The sequence below is a fragment of the Parastagonospora nodorum genome (assembly GCF_000146915.1).
Source record: "Parastagonospora nodorum SN15 chromosome Unknown scaffold_30, whole genome shotgun sequence".
Classification (NCBI taxonomy): Eukaryota; Fungi; Ascomycota; class Dothideomycetes; order Pleosporales; family Phaeosphaeriaceae; genus Parastagonospora; species Parastagonospora nodorum.
In genome coordinates this window covers 116,573-133,404 of record NW_001884578.1, presented here as the reverse complement: position 1 = coordinate 133,404, position 16,832 = coordinate 116,573, and the positions used below count along the sequence as shown (strand labels likewise).

The following is a 16,832-nucleotide window of genomic DNA, read 5'->3' as shown; positions in this document are numbered from 1 at the left end:
CACAGGACATGCGGTGCTCGATTTCGCTTTTGACTGCATATGAACGACTGACAGGGTTCCTGCCGTGTTGGCAAATGCGGCCCTGTCACCACTGAGACGCAACGGAAGTTCTTCACATGCCACAATGGAGTTGCATACCCTCCCCAAAGCCCTGCAATCCTACCAGGACCAGATACAAGTTGTCAATACAGATTCGAATGGGAGCCCTTGCCAGATTTTCTTTACTGAATTGAAGACATTGGTACATTTGGCGCAAACAGCGAAGGCACTTGAAGAAGCTTTTGTGTTCGAGCTGTTAAGCAAGCCTTTGAACAGGCTTTGAGATGATAGCAAAATGAGTGTGGTTCTTTTCTCTACATAGCCCATTCCGACATAGCGCGTTGTTCAAAGAGTGTCCTTTTACCAGCATAGGCCACCGATCCTTCTTTGTACATCTGCTGCTCCGTCACAAAGAGTCCCATAACATGAGATCGTAGCTCCTGCCTCAGTACCAAAGATCACTGCTTAGCAGCTTCGTCAACAGTGATCACACCGTCATTGTTCGTGTCGTGCCTTGATATGGTCAGCAACGAGTTGTCGAATGTTTCACATACTCTATCCGTGTGGGTACTTACGACTTGAACCACTCGACCCACATCTGGGTTTCCTTCGTCCACACCCATGTACTCGAGGTAATTAGTCATGGTAAGGTTTCCGGCACCATCTTTGTCAGCCTCCGCGAACGCTACGCTGACAGAATCTGTGTCGGCAGCCCGTTCAAAAACGGAGTCGCGTCCGCAGTGGTAACTGCCTGTGCGGCATCCGCCATCGCAATTACAACAGAAAATGTTGCATCCTCCGTGCGCGCAGCATGGAGTTTTTCCGGTTCCGTCGGCGCATTTGTCGTTGCATACCTGTTTGCAACACACAGCAATGACCGATGGGAGCAGGCTGGTGACGACGCCGAAGAAGACAATGAGCCTCATGTTTACGAGTTCGATAGTTGGGAAGTTGGGAAGTTGGAGAAGATGTATGTCGTGATTGGATCCGTCAAACTGGGTGAGTTGATGATAGGATTTTGGAAAGATAATTTGTCGGAACAGACGTCGATATATATACACACGTTAGGAATTGTACCAAAGTATCTCCATCTATAACTGCCGAGACGAGGCTGCTGATGCATGAACACGACCAACCAAAACTGACGTTGATTCCACACCGCATCAGCCCTACACACCGATGCTTCCAGGTATCTCGTGACATTCTTGAAAAACGTCTGTCAATGTTACGCTGCATAACTCCGGGTCGTCGGGTTTGAGAGTCGCATAGATGAGACAGCACACAAGGTCTACATACACTTCTCCTTCATTATCTGGTACAGCCACTGAGATAGTCGTGATGGTAGTACAAGCACTATGTGGTACAGTCAGCTTGGCAGTTTTCGCCTTGCTACAGTGTCATGGAATAAGGACATCAGTCCAATACGGGCAGGAGACCTTCAGAGCGGTGTAATCAGCATTCTACCAGGAACCCCGTGGCGAAGATCTTTGCCAGCTCAAGAGTTCTTGCTCGAAGGTCTTACTCGCGTTCTGAACTTCAAGTACTTTGTCTCGATTAAGGCAATGAGGAGTTGAATGCGACCATGCTAAGCTGATGCCATTACGCCTCTCCAATACAATCTACCACTCCTTGATGGAGATCAGTCAACGCTTGATTCGTCTCCATGCCCATGGCAGGATAGCCCCCCCCCTGCTCCGACTTTTCGTGCCAACAAGTTTTGCTCGTTCGTCTACCTGTCCATGGCTTCCCACCTGCTCAATCTCACGGCAATCACACCTCTTTTTGATGACAAGTATCATGGCAGTTTGGGTCTGACTAGCCGTACTGTCCATGGTTCGCAACCAACCAAGTAGTTCCACCAGAGCAAATAATCGAAACGATAATGAAATCGAATGTGAGCCTCATTGCAAAGGTGCGAAGCATCTGACTGTATGCCTATCGACTTTAGCCCTACACTGAGCTTTGCAAGGTGAACTGAAGGTCACTCTGGTATACTGTTACTATTTCATCGTAACTAGTAGTCCGGAAATTCTGCATCGACGCTCTTCCGCCAAGCTTCCAGGCCGCCTCGAATATCGCCAATGAATCTCTTCCCACCATAATCCAAGCCGAGCTCTTTCATTTTGCGGACTGACAGCTGCGAGTCGTTGCCTTGCCTGCATACCACAAAGATTGGCTTTTCTGTTTGCCTGAGTTGCGCGACCCAATCATGTTCATCACCACTCATGTGGTGGTCCTGTCCGCTTCCTGGACTCGACGCGTCCAAGGTCGGTCTTGCTGTTGCGGCGATGGTAGCGAAGGGGATGTTCACCGAGCCGTCAATGTTTGCAAGTTCGAACTGCACTCTCTCCCGAGTATCGATCAAGATGTGGTTGTCCTTACTTGAAACAGTGCCAGTGAAAGGATTGACGCCTGATCGGAGTTTCGAATAGTTTTCGGGAGATATCCGCTCCTGCGGTGTAAGCGCAGTGACGGGATTTACACTCCCACAGAACTGCACATAGTCCAGACTTCCAGATTGCAATGCTTCAGCCGATATCGTGGACTGTGAGGAGCATGCAGCGCACTTGGGCTTCCGTGAGCGCAAGCGGATTGACCGGAACATTGGCTGAGAGTAAGCGGAAAAGATGAGCAAGGTGGGTGGGTCGATTGTAGCTCCGCGTGAAGGCTGCTGGGTGAGGACTTTGATGGCTTCGAGGGCCTGTAGAACGCCCATTACACCCACAACAGGTCCTAATATTCCGCCCTCGCCGCACGACACAACGGATTCGGGAGGTGGTGGCTTTGGAAATACACATCGATAGCATGGACCACCACTTGGATCTCCAGGAGCCGATGGTGGATTGTTAAGAACCATGAGTTGGCCATCAATTCGCAGCGCAGATGCTGAGATAAGGCGTTTCCGTAACAGGACACACGTGTCTGAGATCAGATAGCGTGACGCTGGTGTATCAGTACAATCCAAGACTAGGTCGTACTTCTCGAAGGTGGAGATGGCGGTTTCTGGTGTGAGTCTCGCTACATGTGGTACAAGCTTGACGTTGGGGTTTAATCTATGTAGGGTTAGCAACGGCATGCTTCTGTACGTGTCAAACGCTTGAAGCATACTCACGAACTCAGAGCCACCATTGCGCTTTCAACTTTGCTCATGCCAACTCTGGCGGTGGAGTGTAAGATTTGTCGGTGAAGATTTGACTCTTCTACGGTATCGCCGTCGACTAGCCCTAGAGTGCCTACCCCGGCTCCGACCAAGTATGCTGCAGCTGGGCATCCTAAGCCACCGACCCCTACGACAAGAACTCGAGCTTTCTTCAGACAAAGTTGACCTGAGCATCTTTGTTAGTATACTGATTGGCTAAACCCTTTCATAATTTCCAACCTTGTAGGCCTATTTCAGGCATGATCAGCTGCCGTCCATATCTCTTATATTCATGCTTGTCGAGTGGCCATCTCGTCATGTGCGACGTTCCTTCGGCCTCGCGTGCTACATGCTCTTGCTCAAGCACTGCAAAGACTTCAGACCTGAAATCATCGGGTACTCCAAAGTTCATATCATGGTCAAGGGGATCATGCGAAAGCGCCGGCTTCTGCCGTAGAACCTTCTCCTGTTGTTGTTGGGTGTGCTCAGCTTCAGCCAGCTGTTGGCGAAGATCTTCAAGTGTGCTTTCGCATGACGCGATCTGCTTTCGTAGGGCATCGATGGCATTCACCATTTTGGTGATGCACGGAAATAGAGAATTGATTGTAGCTGTTGGAAATGTTGTTTGTATCAATCTCTAATTGTGGGGCCAAAGTGGAATAGCTCCGAGCCCAATGGAGCGGGGTATCTAGCCCCATGTGGAGTTGCACGTGTAGCACTCTGATGCCCGGACAGATCTCGAGATCTAAAAAACATACACTTCGGACCAATAAATTGATATCGCCAGGCTCCCTCCTTTTTCCGGCGGGAGTTTTTTATCAACGAAAGGGTGTATGAGAGTGCCAGCACACCACGTCTCAGCATGCTGGCTTTCGTGTGAAAATTTCTTCGCTCTGGATCACTTACTGACATGCTAATTGTACCATGAGGTCTCCAGATACAATTTTACACCGATGAAAATGATGGTCTATACGAAAATAAGGAATCCGTTCCAGCGTCGCAACGCTAAGGACATGTCGAGCGGACACATTCTAGCATGCTAATCGCAATGTCCTATTCTCATCGCCACATGAGAAGCCGCGTGGCAAGACCAGATAATTCTCTATCAGATAATTGGTCATCGAATGGGGACCGATTAGGCGAATGAAGAATGCCACAGCAAATCACTGTGTAGTAATTTGGTCATACCGCCCTACGACGCTAAGCTCCGATCCTCCAGATCCAAACAATCACAAAGGTGCTGAAGATGGCTTGTTTGTGTGACGAGGGCTCTTCACAGATTCCGAGATTTGAAAATGTATGTTGCAGACCGATTATGACTGGCTGAAGTCGCAAGCCCAGAAGCCCCAAACCCAGCTCCGATGTTCGGATCTCTACCGATGAAGGAAACTGTCTCGGACAGCTTTACAGGATTTGCAAGTCCACGAATCGCTCCAATGACGATGTTGATGTCTCTCAAGAGTGACCCAGGAAGGCGGGTGAGCTTGCCCACGCGTCGGGAGATAGGCTTCGTACATGTAGCCCAAGACGCTAGATCTTCGATCTCTTCTTGGTCGGGTTTGGCTTTTGCATGCACGTCGCTATTGGGATTGAGCTTTTGCAGCAACGTCTCAGCGCGCGCAGAGAAAAACCAAGTTCTGGTGGCAATCCTGTGACATCTAAAACGACCTTGACAAGGCACGAGCTGTCTGACTCTTTGTAGGTATGCGACGCATATCGCTTCTCAATCCGCAGCGGGCCCACATCCCGGGGTACGATCCGCTTGATCGGTTCGGGAAGGTCTGGTATGGGGGCGACTATCTCCCATAGGTTGCATTGAAAGGCCTGGAAGCTGCGCTGTTCCTTTTTGCTTGCATAATTGCGCTGCTTTGTGCCAGTCTTCGCTGATTTGAGCAGTCTCAAGTTTCTGCAGCTAAGCTACACTTGCTGGTCATCAGTCGCTGCCTCGACTGCCCCGCTGTGACGTTCACACCTTCGCATCAACATCGCGATTACCCCTCCACGGCTCGCACCACGTCACAGTCCATTAACGAGCGTCACAATACTCGACTACTTTACGCCATGGTATCTGTTTGCGACACGTGTCAAGGTCTACAGAATCATCCCAAGGCACTCGAAACCTCTCTAGACATCGATATCGACACGCTACAACTGGTGAACACATCGCTACCAAACCTTCGAACCAGCGCAACCAGCTGCAAAGCTTGTGCGTTATTGCTCAATGGAATTTTACTACATCATGGACGATTTTCCGGCATCGAAGAAGATAGAATCCGGATAAGAGCGGAAAGCTTCGCATCAACAAGGCAGACAAATCAAGATCATCTTTCAGTCGAAGTTCGATGGAAGGAGCAAGATGCGCACAACGATGGTTCCGAAGACGACCAGCATGAGCATGTTTGCTATCCGGATCTCAAACTCGAGTACTTCACAGATGGAGGTAAGATATACCTGGACCCCGGTTTGAACAGACGATATTTGCCAGTTTGAAGCCACGTAACGCGTGGCCTAGGAGGTGGCGTCGTCAGCTGAGCAGGAATTAATATGCTGACATGCTTAGATGGGCAATCCAGTTTCTCCGCAATTGGACGAGGGAGTCCCATTTCAGAATATCCGCTGCAAGACGCCGGCTTGTCGACGGCGCGAAGTATGATCAATCATTGTGTATCAAAACATTCCAGATGTCGGCAGTCAAAACCAAAACCATTGCCAAAACGGGTCCTGGACGTGCTGCTCGGCCCTGACTCGAAAAGCGTCGTGTTGAAAGAGTCGCAATGGGACGATGACGAGCAAGGATATGAACATGGCGAATATGTCGCCCTATCTCATGTTTGGGGTATGGGGAAGGGGCTGAAAACCACGAAAGAAAATCTCAAATCGCATCTTAAAGGCATTGCTTGGTCGGCATTGTCGAAAACACTTCAAGAAGCAGTGCTATTCACAAGAGCGATAAAAGTTCGGTATTTGTGGGTTGATTCACTATGCCTCATACAAGACGATGAGCAAGCCAAGTTGGAAGAATCGGTCAGAATGGACGAGGTCTTTGGTAACGCATTCTTGACGATAGCAGCGACATCGACTACGGACAGTAGTACACAGCCATTGTTTCCTCCGAAGTCACAAGCGTTTAAGATACAAGCGACAGACAACAAGGGGCAACTCTCCAAGGTATATGTACGAGAACAGCCGAGCCACTACAGCTTCAAGGGCCCATTCGATGAAGGTTCTCATATGAACGAATGGGAGCTTCCGTTCAATATGTCCGAGGGCGCGAACCTGCACACACCACTGCTCAAACGCGCGTGGGCCTACACCGAACGACTATTGTCACCACGCGTACTGCACTTCACGAAATCTGAGATGATTCTGGAATGCCGAGAAGGCTACAACTGCGAGTGCGGCCGGATCGACGATAAGCTCTTCGACTCCCGCGCAACCGACTCAATCAAGCAAGAGTTCAGCCGCATCATATACGAAGCAAGCACTCGTCCACCAGCAAATGCTAACAGCAACCAAGCTGATCGTAGAACGGACAGCATGACATCCCAGATCGCTGGCACTAACACTGCGAGCGGCTCCATCGACCTCTTGCAGAAACGAGAAGACGCCCTGCAACTCTGGAGCTACATCATCACCGAATTCACCGCGCGAAACATGACCTACGACGAGCGCTTGACAGCTATCGCCAGCATCGCAAAAGCCCTCTCCCCCGCAATGCAGTCCGGCTACATAGCTGGCCAATGGACCTTCAGCACCCTAAGCCTCCTCTGGTATCCCACCGACAGCGCCAAGTGCCGACGCCCAATCCCCATGGACGGACAAGACATACCAACGTGGTCGTGGGCGTCGTGCGAAGGCTCGCCTATCTTTTGCGACAACGCGACGGCGATGGATCTCGCTTGTCGCGCGTCGTTTGGGTCCAAGGGGAAGCGCGCGAGTGCCTGGTCGCCGATTCAGGGGGAGCCGCTGAGTCTGTCGGCGGCGATGGTTGCGGAGGTTACTTTGCGTGTGGTTTCTGAGGCACAGCAAGAAACATACACGCTGGTGAGGAATCGCATCGCGGTGGATTTCACGCCGGATATCGTGCCTCCGCGAGGCGAAGATAGGCTGGAGGATGGCGAACGGCTTGTTTGTGTGTTGATTAGCATGACGTATCGCTCCTCTATTATCGGTCTCGTGCTCAAATCGGTGGAAGGTAATACGTACCGCCGAGTGGGTCGATTCGAGTGCTATGACTGTAGTCCAGAGGATCGTGGGGATGAGATGAGCGAGGATGCGGAGGCGCTGTTTGGACATTGGTTTCCGGAGATTCAGGATATGACTCAGTTGGATAATTCACCGCAGCGGCATTTTACTGTTGTGTGAGAGGGATGGGTCGGTTTCTTGTTTGGTGCAGGACTCACTCGGAGGACACATTGGATGATGGCAGCGGGCATATGAGTGCATTCGCTTGGGCTTTTCCTTTGATACCCTTTCTTCCCTATCCAGGCTGCTGAGTGGTGGCTATGGCATTTCGTCTTAGGGGCATTTCATATAGGTATTTCTAAAGCTAATAGCATTGTCTTCAACACTTTTTCTCTCGGACATCCACCCACCCCCGCACGAAATCCCACTGCACAATCTATCAGCCCCCAATATTTCCTTTCACGTACACTAAGCCTCCCTCTGACTACCTCCCATGCATACTAAAGCCTGCCTACTAATGCATGGACAAAATTCATGTTGTACTTTTGTACTGCAGATACTATGCATATATATATACTACTGTACACTAGTTGATCTGGCAGTAGTCTTACGATTGAAGATGTCGATCGATTACTTATCGACCAGACGGCGAGTGCCGTAGTTGTGCAGAGGGTGGCCGTAAAGATGGGGTATTGAAATGGTGGGGAGAAAGTGGTCGAGGTTTATGCAGGAACCTAGAGGTGTATGCTGATGCACTTCAGAGGTGAGAGACTTACTCGCCCATGCATCATTTCTTGCTGCAATTCCGTCTTGGGGAGACTTGTCCGAGGCTGAGTAGGTAAGTAACCTTCATAAGACCCTAGTCGCAATATAATCGACGAACAATGGACACAAATACAAATGTGCGAAGATCTCCCATTAGACCATCCATATTGACTATCTGAAAAAGAACAAAAGTTCTTCGAGAAGTTCCATGCTCTCTCATCGTGAGTGTCAGTTGAGTTGCATGTGAACTCGCGTAGCCCTCGGTTACGTCACCGCGACGCGCGCGAACTCTGAAGTTTCACGCCTCTTGCACAGTCCCATACGATGCGCAACACCCCATGATACGAATCTGTGCCCGAGCGACATTTCGCTCATCCATACCTCTTACGCGCCAGAAATGGCCTGCCCCGCGCTTCTTCAGCAGCACGCAATGGCGCCGGGAAGACCCGCGGCTCGATGAGTTTGGGCGCAGGATCACGGATGAGTTTGCGGAGATGAGAGAGAAATATGGTATGTTCACTTTGACGGATCTAAGGGTAGGGCTGTTGCTGACATGATGTAGACACACCGGTATGTTCGCCGTCTTAGGACAACCAAAATCGTCGCTCAGATGCTTAGAAACACACCATCATCCTCGCGCATGGCCTGCTAGGCTTCGACGAACTTCGGCTCGCGGGACACTTTCTTCCGGGGCTGCAATACTGGCGTGGCATAACCGAGGCGCTGTCGCATAATGGGATCGAGGTTATTGTGGCAGCTGTTCCGCCGAGTGGGAGCATTGAGGCTCGAGCAGCCAAGTTGGCTGAAAGCATTGCGCAGAAGGCGAAGGGAAAACAGGTCAACATCATCGCGTAGGTCGATTACATTTGCGGGTAGATATTGAGATGGCTAACGACTGGCAGACATAGCATGGTATGAGTGGATCTGATGAAAGAGGAGTACATGTGCTGACTTGAACGTAGGGGTAATTTGGATCTGGCCTAACACCACACTTCGTTCTAACTATCACAGGGGCCTCGACTCTCGATACATGATCAGCCGCCTTCGCCCGACCGACTTCAAGATCCTGTCCTTGACCACCATAGCGTCACCACACAGGGGCTCTGCGTTTGCAGACTACATGTTCGACACAATCGGCCGTATGTTCCTCACCGACAGATCGGGATGTATAATCTGACTTCACGGTAGCTCGGCGGATCAAGCGCATCTACAAAGTGATGGAATACTTCGGCTTCGAAACAGGCGCGTTCTCGCAACTCACGCAGAAGTACATGGCAGAGAGCTTCAACCCGCGAACACCTGACATAGGAGACGTCAAGTACTACTCGTACGGCGCCTCTCTTGAGCCCAACAGCTGGTCCGTCTTTGCGGCATCGCACGCGATCGTCAAACGCACCGAAGGACTCAACGATGGATTAGTCAGGTGAGGGATGCCGATCCATGTCCTTGTCGTTCTCCTGTTGACGTTGCTTAGCATACAATCGAGCCAGTGGGGTGATTACAAGGGCACATTGATCGGGGTCAGCCATCTCGACCTCATCAACTGGACGAATCGCCTAAAGTGGTGGTTATGGTCACTCACGGGGAGCAAGCGCAAGTACGATTTGAACATGTCGAACCCTCATGACCTATACTAATCATGGCAGCTTCAATGCTATCGCGTTCTACCTCGACATATGTGGTAAGTAGCTTCGCACAAGGTCTGTCTTCAGCGCTGACAAGGTCACAGATATGTTGGCCAAGGAAGGACTGTGAGTCTTCGGGATGGATTTTGGCTCCATCGGAAGTACAGGACGCGTAAAGCATCATGGTGTCAGCCTTACCAAGGGAGCGTTGCGCCCAGTAGAACGGGGCGCGAAGAGTGCTTTGCACGGATATTGCGGCTGTGGCTGGTGGCTGTGCAGACCCGTCACACCGTTTTGGATGATGCTGTTCCAGGATGCGAGTATTTTCGGAATTTGTTTTGGGAAGTCAGGCGGCTCCGGACAATTCGCAACAATAAAATGTCCAGGCAATGATAATTGCCGTGGCCAGTATTTGGCATTTGGTGTCGGGAAGCGGTGCCCAACAACCGTAATGACGTCTGCGGGGACCTGAAAAGCAGTTTTCCGAACCGTGCCGAACGTGACAGCTTTCTCAGCCCGCGACTGCAGACGCTTCATGACTGTTGACACGCGTACTGCCGGCTGAGCCACCTCAATCAGGGACAAGTTTCGTGCGCGGAAAGGCTTGCATCAATCGGACAAGAAGTTCTTGGATAAAACCGTGACATGTCGCTCCACCTCCACAGACACTACCAGTACCCGTTCCCATAGCACACAGCAGCCCGACAAGGCCACGGCGCCTTTGAACCACAAAATGAACGTCTCCATTGCCCTGCAGCACCCGCACGAGCACTACACCAATCTCGATGTCATCCAGGGAAAGGTGGTGCTGCGGGGTGCCGAATCCCACAAACATCAGCAGCATCGTTGTGAAGCTCGAGGGCGAGTCCAAGACGCGGTTGCTTGCGCCCATACACCCCTCCAGGCCGGACAAGCAGCGACCCGTCCTTGAAGTGCACAAGTTTCTCTACAAGACGCAGACCCTGTTCCCGACGAATGTGCACCCAGAAGAGCTTGCGGCAAATCCAAAAGCCAGTTTTGCGATCAACAACGGTCAATATGAATACCCGTTTTCTTTCAAGGTAAGTCGCGATGGCCACAATCATGCGCGCATGTCTAACACGGAGACAGATACCCCTCAACACCCAATGTCAGCAGGCGAACAGTCCCATCTCCAACGTTTCCTTCTCCAATGCGCTGCCCGAGTTTGCCAGAGCCGCGACACACCACATGAAGACTACACTGCCACCCTCCCTAGCAGGCTTTCCGGGCGAGGCGGAGATCAAGTACTTTGTCAAGGTCACAGTCAACCGACCGCAGTTCTTCAAAGAGAATCCGAGGTCCATTGCAAACTTCACAATGCTCCCGATTGAGCCTCCACGGCCGGAGAGGACCGATGGCGAGGCATATGCGAGGCGACAACATCAATTCATAGAGAATGCGCCCAGTGTGGCAGCTGTAAAGAAGCCAGGCTTATTTGACAAGAAGGACTCGTCAGGCAGTGTGCCGCCATCACCGACCTTGCCCGGAAGCGTGCCTCCTCGTATCTCGATTGATGCGCGCCTACCGAATCCAGCGATCCTCACAAGCAACCAGGATATACCTCTGCGACTGCTGTTGAAGAATGTCAGCGAGCGCTCCAAGAATGTCTACCTTCAGATGCTCCAGATCGAGCTGATAGGCTACACCAAAGTGCGCGCTCACGAAGTGTCGCGGACAGAGTCAAACAGTTGGATTCTATGCTCCTTCAGCAACATGGCGATACCCATTGGCTCGCCCTCAGACCCAGTAGACACCGAGATACCCATCAACCCAGAGTACTGGAGCGGAAAGCCCATCCCCAATACCGTGCCTCCCACCTTCGCCATCTGCAACCTAGCTAGGCACTACGAGCTCGAGATACGCATTGGCGTTGGCTATGGCAGCTACAAGCACGGCGAGGACCAGCTCGTCGTACTCCCGCTCCGACTCCCAGTCAAGGTCTACTCCGGCATCGCGCCGCCCAAGGCGCTGCTCGAAGCGGCTCGCACCGGCGAAAGCAAGCCTTCGCTGAGCGTGCCGCCTTATTCGCACTCACAGGCAGTGCCGACGCCTACTACGCCGACTCACGGCGGCTTTTCAGGTGGATTCAACGCGTCTCCCGGTCAACCGGCTCATCCACCGTCAGACGCGGGTCATGAAGATGCACCTCCGAGCTACGAAGAGGCGATTGGGCAGGATCTGCCACCGATCAATGGGTACAGAGGGAGTTACCAACCACCTCCTGCACCCGAAGGCGCGCCTCGCTTTTCTGACGAGAAGAGGCGATGAGGGGTAGATCGCGTGTGAGAAGGGTAAACAGAGACGCGACGGGTGGCGAGGCGCAAGGGAGTCTGACACACATCCAGATTACCATGCAGTTTGGGCAGCAATGGGGAAGGCTGGAAGGCTGGAGGCGGAGATGTGCAGCACAGTGTCGAGTACGAAAGCATTTTCCTTCCAATCAATATACATATTTAATAGTCTTACGAGTACGTCTTGTGGGGATGAAGACGAAACATGCACAACGAAGGACACGGCGGAGGATATCCAATCATGATAATGTTTCAAGCGTTCATGCAAAACAACTATATGCATCTCTCGCCCAATGTGCGCTATGTCTTCATGTTCGCAGCGTGGAGGGGTTGTACCGGTCCCCGTCACCGGTCAAAGGCGCGGCAAAATACCATGGATGCAGGTGCGGGATTTAACGCGTGAGAGGGTTGCCAAGAAGTCGCGAGTCTGCTTCTGAGAGACGCGCTGGTGTTTGTGTTGTGGTCGCAAGGAATCGCGTTGTTGTGAAGGCTTGTATGAGTCATCAGACTTCACGATATCAATCTGGTGTTGATATTCATGCTTCAGCCACATGGCACGCGCCTCGTGGGCCGGGTACCTATCGATAACTTTGTTTCGAAACGGCAACGCCGCCTCTTCAGACGTGCATCTCAAACAGACGCGAAGCTATGCAATTGTTGTTATTGTTCCAATCGCGACTCGCTCCAGCAACGCACAAAAAGGCACGACGCGTTAGGTCCCGCTCTCACACGCGACGCTCCGGACGCTGACCGCCAGTCCTCGCGCCCAGCCACCGGCACCTTCAAGCTACTGCACGAGACACATGCACCATCCCGCGCAGGTTCGCATCCCATTGGCTCGGTGCGGGCATGTGTTTCACGCCGGCTCCAGGCTGCAGCCCCACTTTGACGACTTGGTCGAATCGTCGCGTCAAACACCATAAAGACACGCTCTCCCACCGCGATATGGTCGTGTTTTCTCTTCAATACTCTGGCCAAATGCAGACCAGTTTGGATTTCCCATGCGGGAACTGGCTGGGTTACGGCGAGAGGATGTTTGACTCACACTTGCGTCGCACGTGTGAGGTGGCGACGCTAGACGGCGGTTCGCATATGGGGGTATAGAGGGTGTTCCTGAGGTTTGTCTATTATTGATTCTGGATCTTTTGAAACGAAACACCTTTTACTTGAACGAATCTTCTGTATGCGATTTGACATTGCGACGATAACGATAACCTTTTACGATTACGAACAATTGAACTTGAATGCGACGAATAATCAGCGAATATGCACTCACAACGACATCCACCGTCGCTGAAGCGATCTTACTCGGGAGAGAGCCACAGTAGCTATGCCAGCGCGGCGACTTCGGTGTCGCGTACGAGCTCGAAGTTGCTGTTTGGCGAGATCCCATTGACGCCTGCGACTACGATTGATGGACGATGTAAGATACCTCTTGCGCATGCTGCACTTGATATTGACAATGCGAAGCAACACACTCCAACAGCCCCATCTGCAACTTGGTCCTTTCAACGAGCTCAGTCTTCTTGCGCTTCTGGCTGAACGACTCATGTCGCGACAATCTACTTGACCACCTGGAATCCGAGGACCTTGCCAGTCTGCGTCTGGTCTGCCATGATTTCTCATCACGCGCTGCGCCACAACTCTTTGAGAGCATCACATCCACCTTCAAAACTTCGACCTTCTCCAAGCCAGCGCGCGTCGAGGCGCTGTCAAGGATAGGCCACAATGTCAAGACCTTCACCTTCCACATGCCACACAGCTCCGAGACCTTCCTGCCACCAATAATTGACCCAATCACTGGCGAGGAGAAGAAGTTCACCTACGAGCCCCAAATTCAAAATAGCCCTGCAAAAGACAAAGCCCCCAAATACGGCTCCTGGGAAATGCAAGACCTGCTCGTAAAACAATACCCCCCTCTCTTCCACGCCGCCACAAATGTGCTCGCCTTCATCTCAGCCTTCTCCTCCCTCACGAACCTCTCCCATTTGAAAATCTCCTGTCCAGGCTTCCTCTCCGCCCCGCGAAACTGCCGCAGCGCAGTAGACTACGCGTTAATATCCCTGCGCATCGCCATCGAGCGCGCACCACTGTACACCCTCTCCTCCCTCTCCCTGCACCCCATTCACCCCGGCGGCCTGCTGTATCTCCACCCCATGCTCGGCTTCGGCAGCACATCCTCGACCTCCAAGCGCTGGGGCCAAATCCGCCACCTGTCGATATGCATGGAGTCGATCCCTCTGACAAACTGCTCTCCACGCACGCGCGCGCAATCCCTCGAACACCTGCGCGTCCTGCACGCCTACCTGCGCACTCTCAGCCGGAGCCTACGCAGTTTATTTTTCCGCTGGAAAGGCACGCGCGGGCCATCCCCTCTCTCCCTCGACCAAGAACCCTGCATGTTGCCGTGTGAAGACCAATCGATGCTGCACCCGAGCCAACGCTCCGGCCCGCGCGCACTCAAGTTCCCGCGCCTCAAGACCATGGAGTTGGAAAACGCGCTCATGGATTCCAGCCAGATCGCGGCTTTTATCCATGTCCACCGCCGCTCCCTCACGCAGTTCACCTTTGAAGACGTCAAGCTGCGCGAAGGGGATTGGGACGCCGCCCTCGAGCCGCTTACGCTCATTGCGGGGAATGACAGCTGGAAGCGCAATCAGGAGGAGGTCATGGATGTGCCGATTATGCTTAGTCCCGTGGATGCGGAGCCGCGCATCATGGGCACGTTGATGGAGGAGGTGGAGGGGGCGATTGAGGAAGTCAGTGGAGGTAGCAGGAGTCATTTAAGCAGGTGGTTGGGTGGGAAGGGGGGCAAGAGGAGCGGGTTTGGCGGGGAGCATGTCAAGAGGTTTTTGAGCTCGAGGCTGTCGGGGTGGAAGTAAGTTGATTGTGATGAGGGTGTTGTTTTTTTTGGCGTCGACTCCGCACTTGCTGTCATGTTCTGATACCCCAGGGAATGGCGCATTCTTTTTCTGGGTAGGACTTTTCTGTTTCTTTTTTGTACGACACGACGACTACGCTCTTTTATGACGAACGGGACGGAACGGCCGTTTTTCCTTTTCTTTTCTTTTGTCTTTCATGATTATGTTACTTACGACGAAGCATGTATATATGATGATGTCTTATGACTATGAGTAGCATGTAGTATAGTCTCCACGATCATTTCAATGAATCTCATTTGTTACTTCTACATTGATCGCTAGCCTTTATATGCACACTGACGCTTTGTTGATGGTGATGCGCATGTATTACTACTGCCCGTCTGACGACGTTGATGGACGCTGCATTGCTTGTAGAACAATTCCCAAAGATACTTGCCCAAAGTTTAACGAAGGACCTTACTACATGTTCGAAGAGTATCCTCACATCGCAAGATGTCTACGCCTCGGCTCCAAGATCTCGATATGCAATCTGAATGGCCCACGAGCTGCAACGATTGATCTGCGCGAGGCACGCATGGATCGTGAAGGAAGTCTGTCCTCGTGATGTCTCTGTTGGGCATAGTGCGATGGAGTGCCTCGGCTTGTTGCTAGCGCCTTGGTATGCTGGCATTCACATGCGCGCACGCTTTCCCCGGATTCCGACATCATCACTGTCACAAGCCTCGGATTTGCTTCAAATACTCTAGATCGTTTAGCTTCCTGTGTTCTTTCTCTCTGTATATCACATCTCTTGTCATCGTCTGTTTGTCTATCATTTGCTTCTGCACATCGATAATAGCTTCATAATGTCTCTCAAGTCCGGTGAGTAGTTTCGTCATCTTTGTTAGGCGACCGGAGATCGCGAAGCCGCGAGATGAAGCTTCTTTGAGCTGTTTCATCCAGCCATTGGGGCGCGTTGCGATGGTTGCTTTGCAACACATCTTCGCCTTCACCGCCAGCACGAACAATGATCACTACCTCCATCCTCGCCCGTGTAGCCGCAGATCGCCATACAACCACGCACAACCCCAGCTAACCTACTCATCCAGACGAATTCCCTGCCTCCGCGGCCTTTGACGAGATTGCGCGCTCCCTCTCCTCCTCCGACGCCGACCGCAAAGACGCCATCAAGAAGGGCGGCGCCATCTTCGCCTTCACACTCAAGAACAGCGCGGGCAACACCGACTCATGGTACATTGATCTCAAGGAGAGCGGCACCGTCGGCAAGGGCGTCGCGCCCGAGGGCAAGAAGGCGGCTGTCACGCTGCAGCTGAGCGATGCCGACTTTGGCAAGCTCGTGCAGGGCAAAGCGAATGCACAGAAGCTGTTTATGAGCGGCAAGTTGAAGGTTAAGGGTGACGTTATGAAGGCTACTAAGATGGTATGTTGATGGAGAAGGGTGGAGGTTGTGGGGTTTGCTAACGAGTGTGCTAGGAGCCGATATTGAAGAAGGCGCAGACTGGGGCGAAGTTGTAGGTTGGTTGTTATGTATTGAATAGAAAGTTTGATGGTTTCTGGCATCTATATTGCGCCATTGTCACTCGTGAGACGTCCTTCCCTTTTCTATCGTGTACTCGTGTGCTGTAGAGGGCTTCCAAGACTGTCGCGGGGCCGTATTGAGGTAGGATAATATCGTGCGATGTGGTCAGCAATAGCGAATTTACCATACAACGCGTTTGTCTGCAAAATTCAATCATTTGGCTTCATGCACATCCATTTCTCGAGAGAACGATGGTGCACGTGCTTTCGCGCCCATCCAAATCGCGCTGATTGGCGCGGATGCGTTGCTTCCATCTCGTTGTCTTTCCTTTCCAACAGCCCTCGATTGCAGCGACTGCAGCCTATA

At 52.0% G+C, this 16,832-nt stretch overlaps 9 protein-coding genes across 9 annotated transcripts; 7 read left to right on the top strand and 2 right to left on the bottom strand.

The window, feature by feature from the left end:
• Positions 1-497: 497 nt before the first annotated feature.
• On the bottom strand, positions 498-965 carry SNOG_14151 (hypothetical protein; the record flags this gene model as incomplete). The annotated part of the gene is made up of 4 exons (XM_001804296.1): positions 498-552; positions 615-665; positions 735-790; positions 894-965. The coding sequence occupies 4 exons, from the start codon at positions 963-965 to the stop codon at positions 498-500; spliced, it is 234 nt and encodes a 77-aa protein (XP_001804348.1).
• Positions 966-2,021: 1,056 nt separating this feature from the next.
• On the bottom strand, positions 2,022-3,752 carry SNOG_14150 (hypothetical protein; the record flags this gene model as incomplete). Its single annotated transcript, XM_001804295.1, has 3 exons — positions 2,022-3,092; positions 3,152-3,365; positions 3,419-3,752. The coding sequence occupies 3 exons, from the start codon at positions 3,750-3,752 to the stop codon at positions 2,054-2,056; spliced, it is 1,587 nt and encodes a 528-aa protein (XP_001804347.1). The 3' UTR covers positions 2,022-2,053.
• A 672-nt stretch (positions 3,753-4,424) lies between these two features.
• SNOG_14149 (hypothetical protein) lies at positions 4,425-4,561 on the top strand (the record flags this gene model as incomplete). The annotated part of the gene is made up of 2 exons (XM_001804294.1): positions 4,425-4,475; positions 4,508-4,561. The coding sequence occupies 2 exons, from the start codon at positions 4,425-4,427 to the stop codon at positions 4,559-4,561; spliced, it is 105 nt and encodes a 34-aa protein (XP_001804346.1).
• A 1,647-nt stretch (positions 4,562-6,208) lies between these two features.
• SNOG_14148 (hypothetical protein) lies at positions 6,209-7,543 on the top strand (the record flags this gene model as incomplete). Its single annotated transcript, XM_001804293.1, has 1 exon — positions 6,209-7,543. The coding sequence occupies one exon, from the start codon at positions 6,209-6,211 to the stop codon at positions 7,541-7,543; it is 1,335 nt and encodes a 444-aa protein (XP_001804345.1).
• A 1,615-nt stretch (positions 7,544-9,158) lies between these two features.
• SNOG_14147 (hypothetical protein) lies at positions 9,159-9,555 on the top strand (the record flags this gene model as incomplete). Its single annotated transcript, XM_001804292.1, has 2 exons — positions 9,159-9,267; positions 9,317-9,555. 2 exons carry the CDS (start codon positions 9,159-9,161, stop codon positions 9,553-9,555), a joined length of 348 nt encoding a protein of 115 aa, XP_001804344.1.
• Positions 9,556-9,767: 212 nt separating this feature from the next.
• Positions 9,768-9,929, top strand: SNOG_14146 (hypothetical protein; the record flags this gene model as incomplete). Its single annotated transcript, XM_001804291.1, has 2 exons — positions 9,768-9,809; positions 9,858-9,929. The coding sequence occupies 2 exons, from the start codon at positions 9,768-9,770 to the stop codon at positions 9,927-9,929; spliced, it is 114 nt and encodes a 37-aa protein (XP_001804343.1).
• Positions 9,930-10,435: 506 nt separating this feature from the next.
• On the top strand, positions 10,436-12,231 carry SNOG_14145 (hypothetical protein). The gene is made up of 2 exons (XM_001804290.1): positions 10,436-10,814; positions 10,864-12,231. Exons 1-2 carry the CDS (start codon positions 10,539-10,541, stop codon positions 12,040-12,042), a joined length of 1,455 nt encoding a protein of 484 aa, XP_001804342.1. The 5' UTR covers positions 10,436-10,538; the 3' UTR covers positions 12,043-12,231.
• Positions 12,232-13,331: 1,100 nt separating this feature from the next.
• Positions 13,332-14,947, top strand: SNOG_14144 (hypothetical protein; the record flags this gene model as incomplete). Its single annotated transcript, XM_001804289.1, has 2 exons — positions 13,332-13,488; positions 13,587-14,947. 2 exons carry the CDS (start codon positions 13,332-13,334, stop codon positions 14,945-14,947), a joined length of 1,518 nt encoding a protein of 505 aa, XP_001804341.1.
• Positions 14,948-15,701: 754 nt separating this feature from the next.
• On the top strand, positions 15,702-16,515 carry SNOG_14143 (hypothetical protein). The gene is made up of 3 exons (XM_001804288.1): positions 15,702-15,808; positions 16,036-16,367; positions 16,421-16,515. The coding sequence occupies exons 1-3, from the start codon at positions 15,793-15,795 to the stop codon at positions 16,460-16,462; spliced, it is 390 nt and encodes a 129-aa protein (XP_001804340.1). The 5' UTR covers positions 15,702-15,792; the 3' UTR covers positions 16,463-16,515.
• Positions 16,516-16,832: the final 317 nt, after the last annotated feature.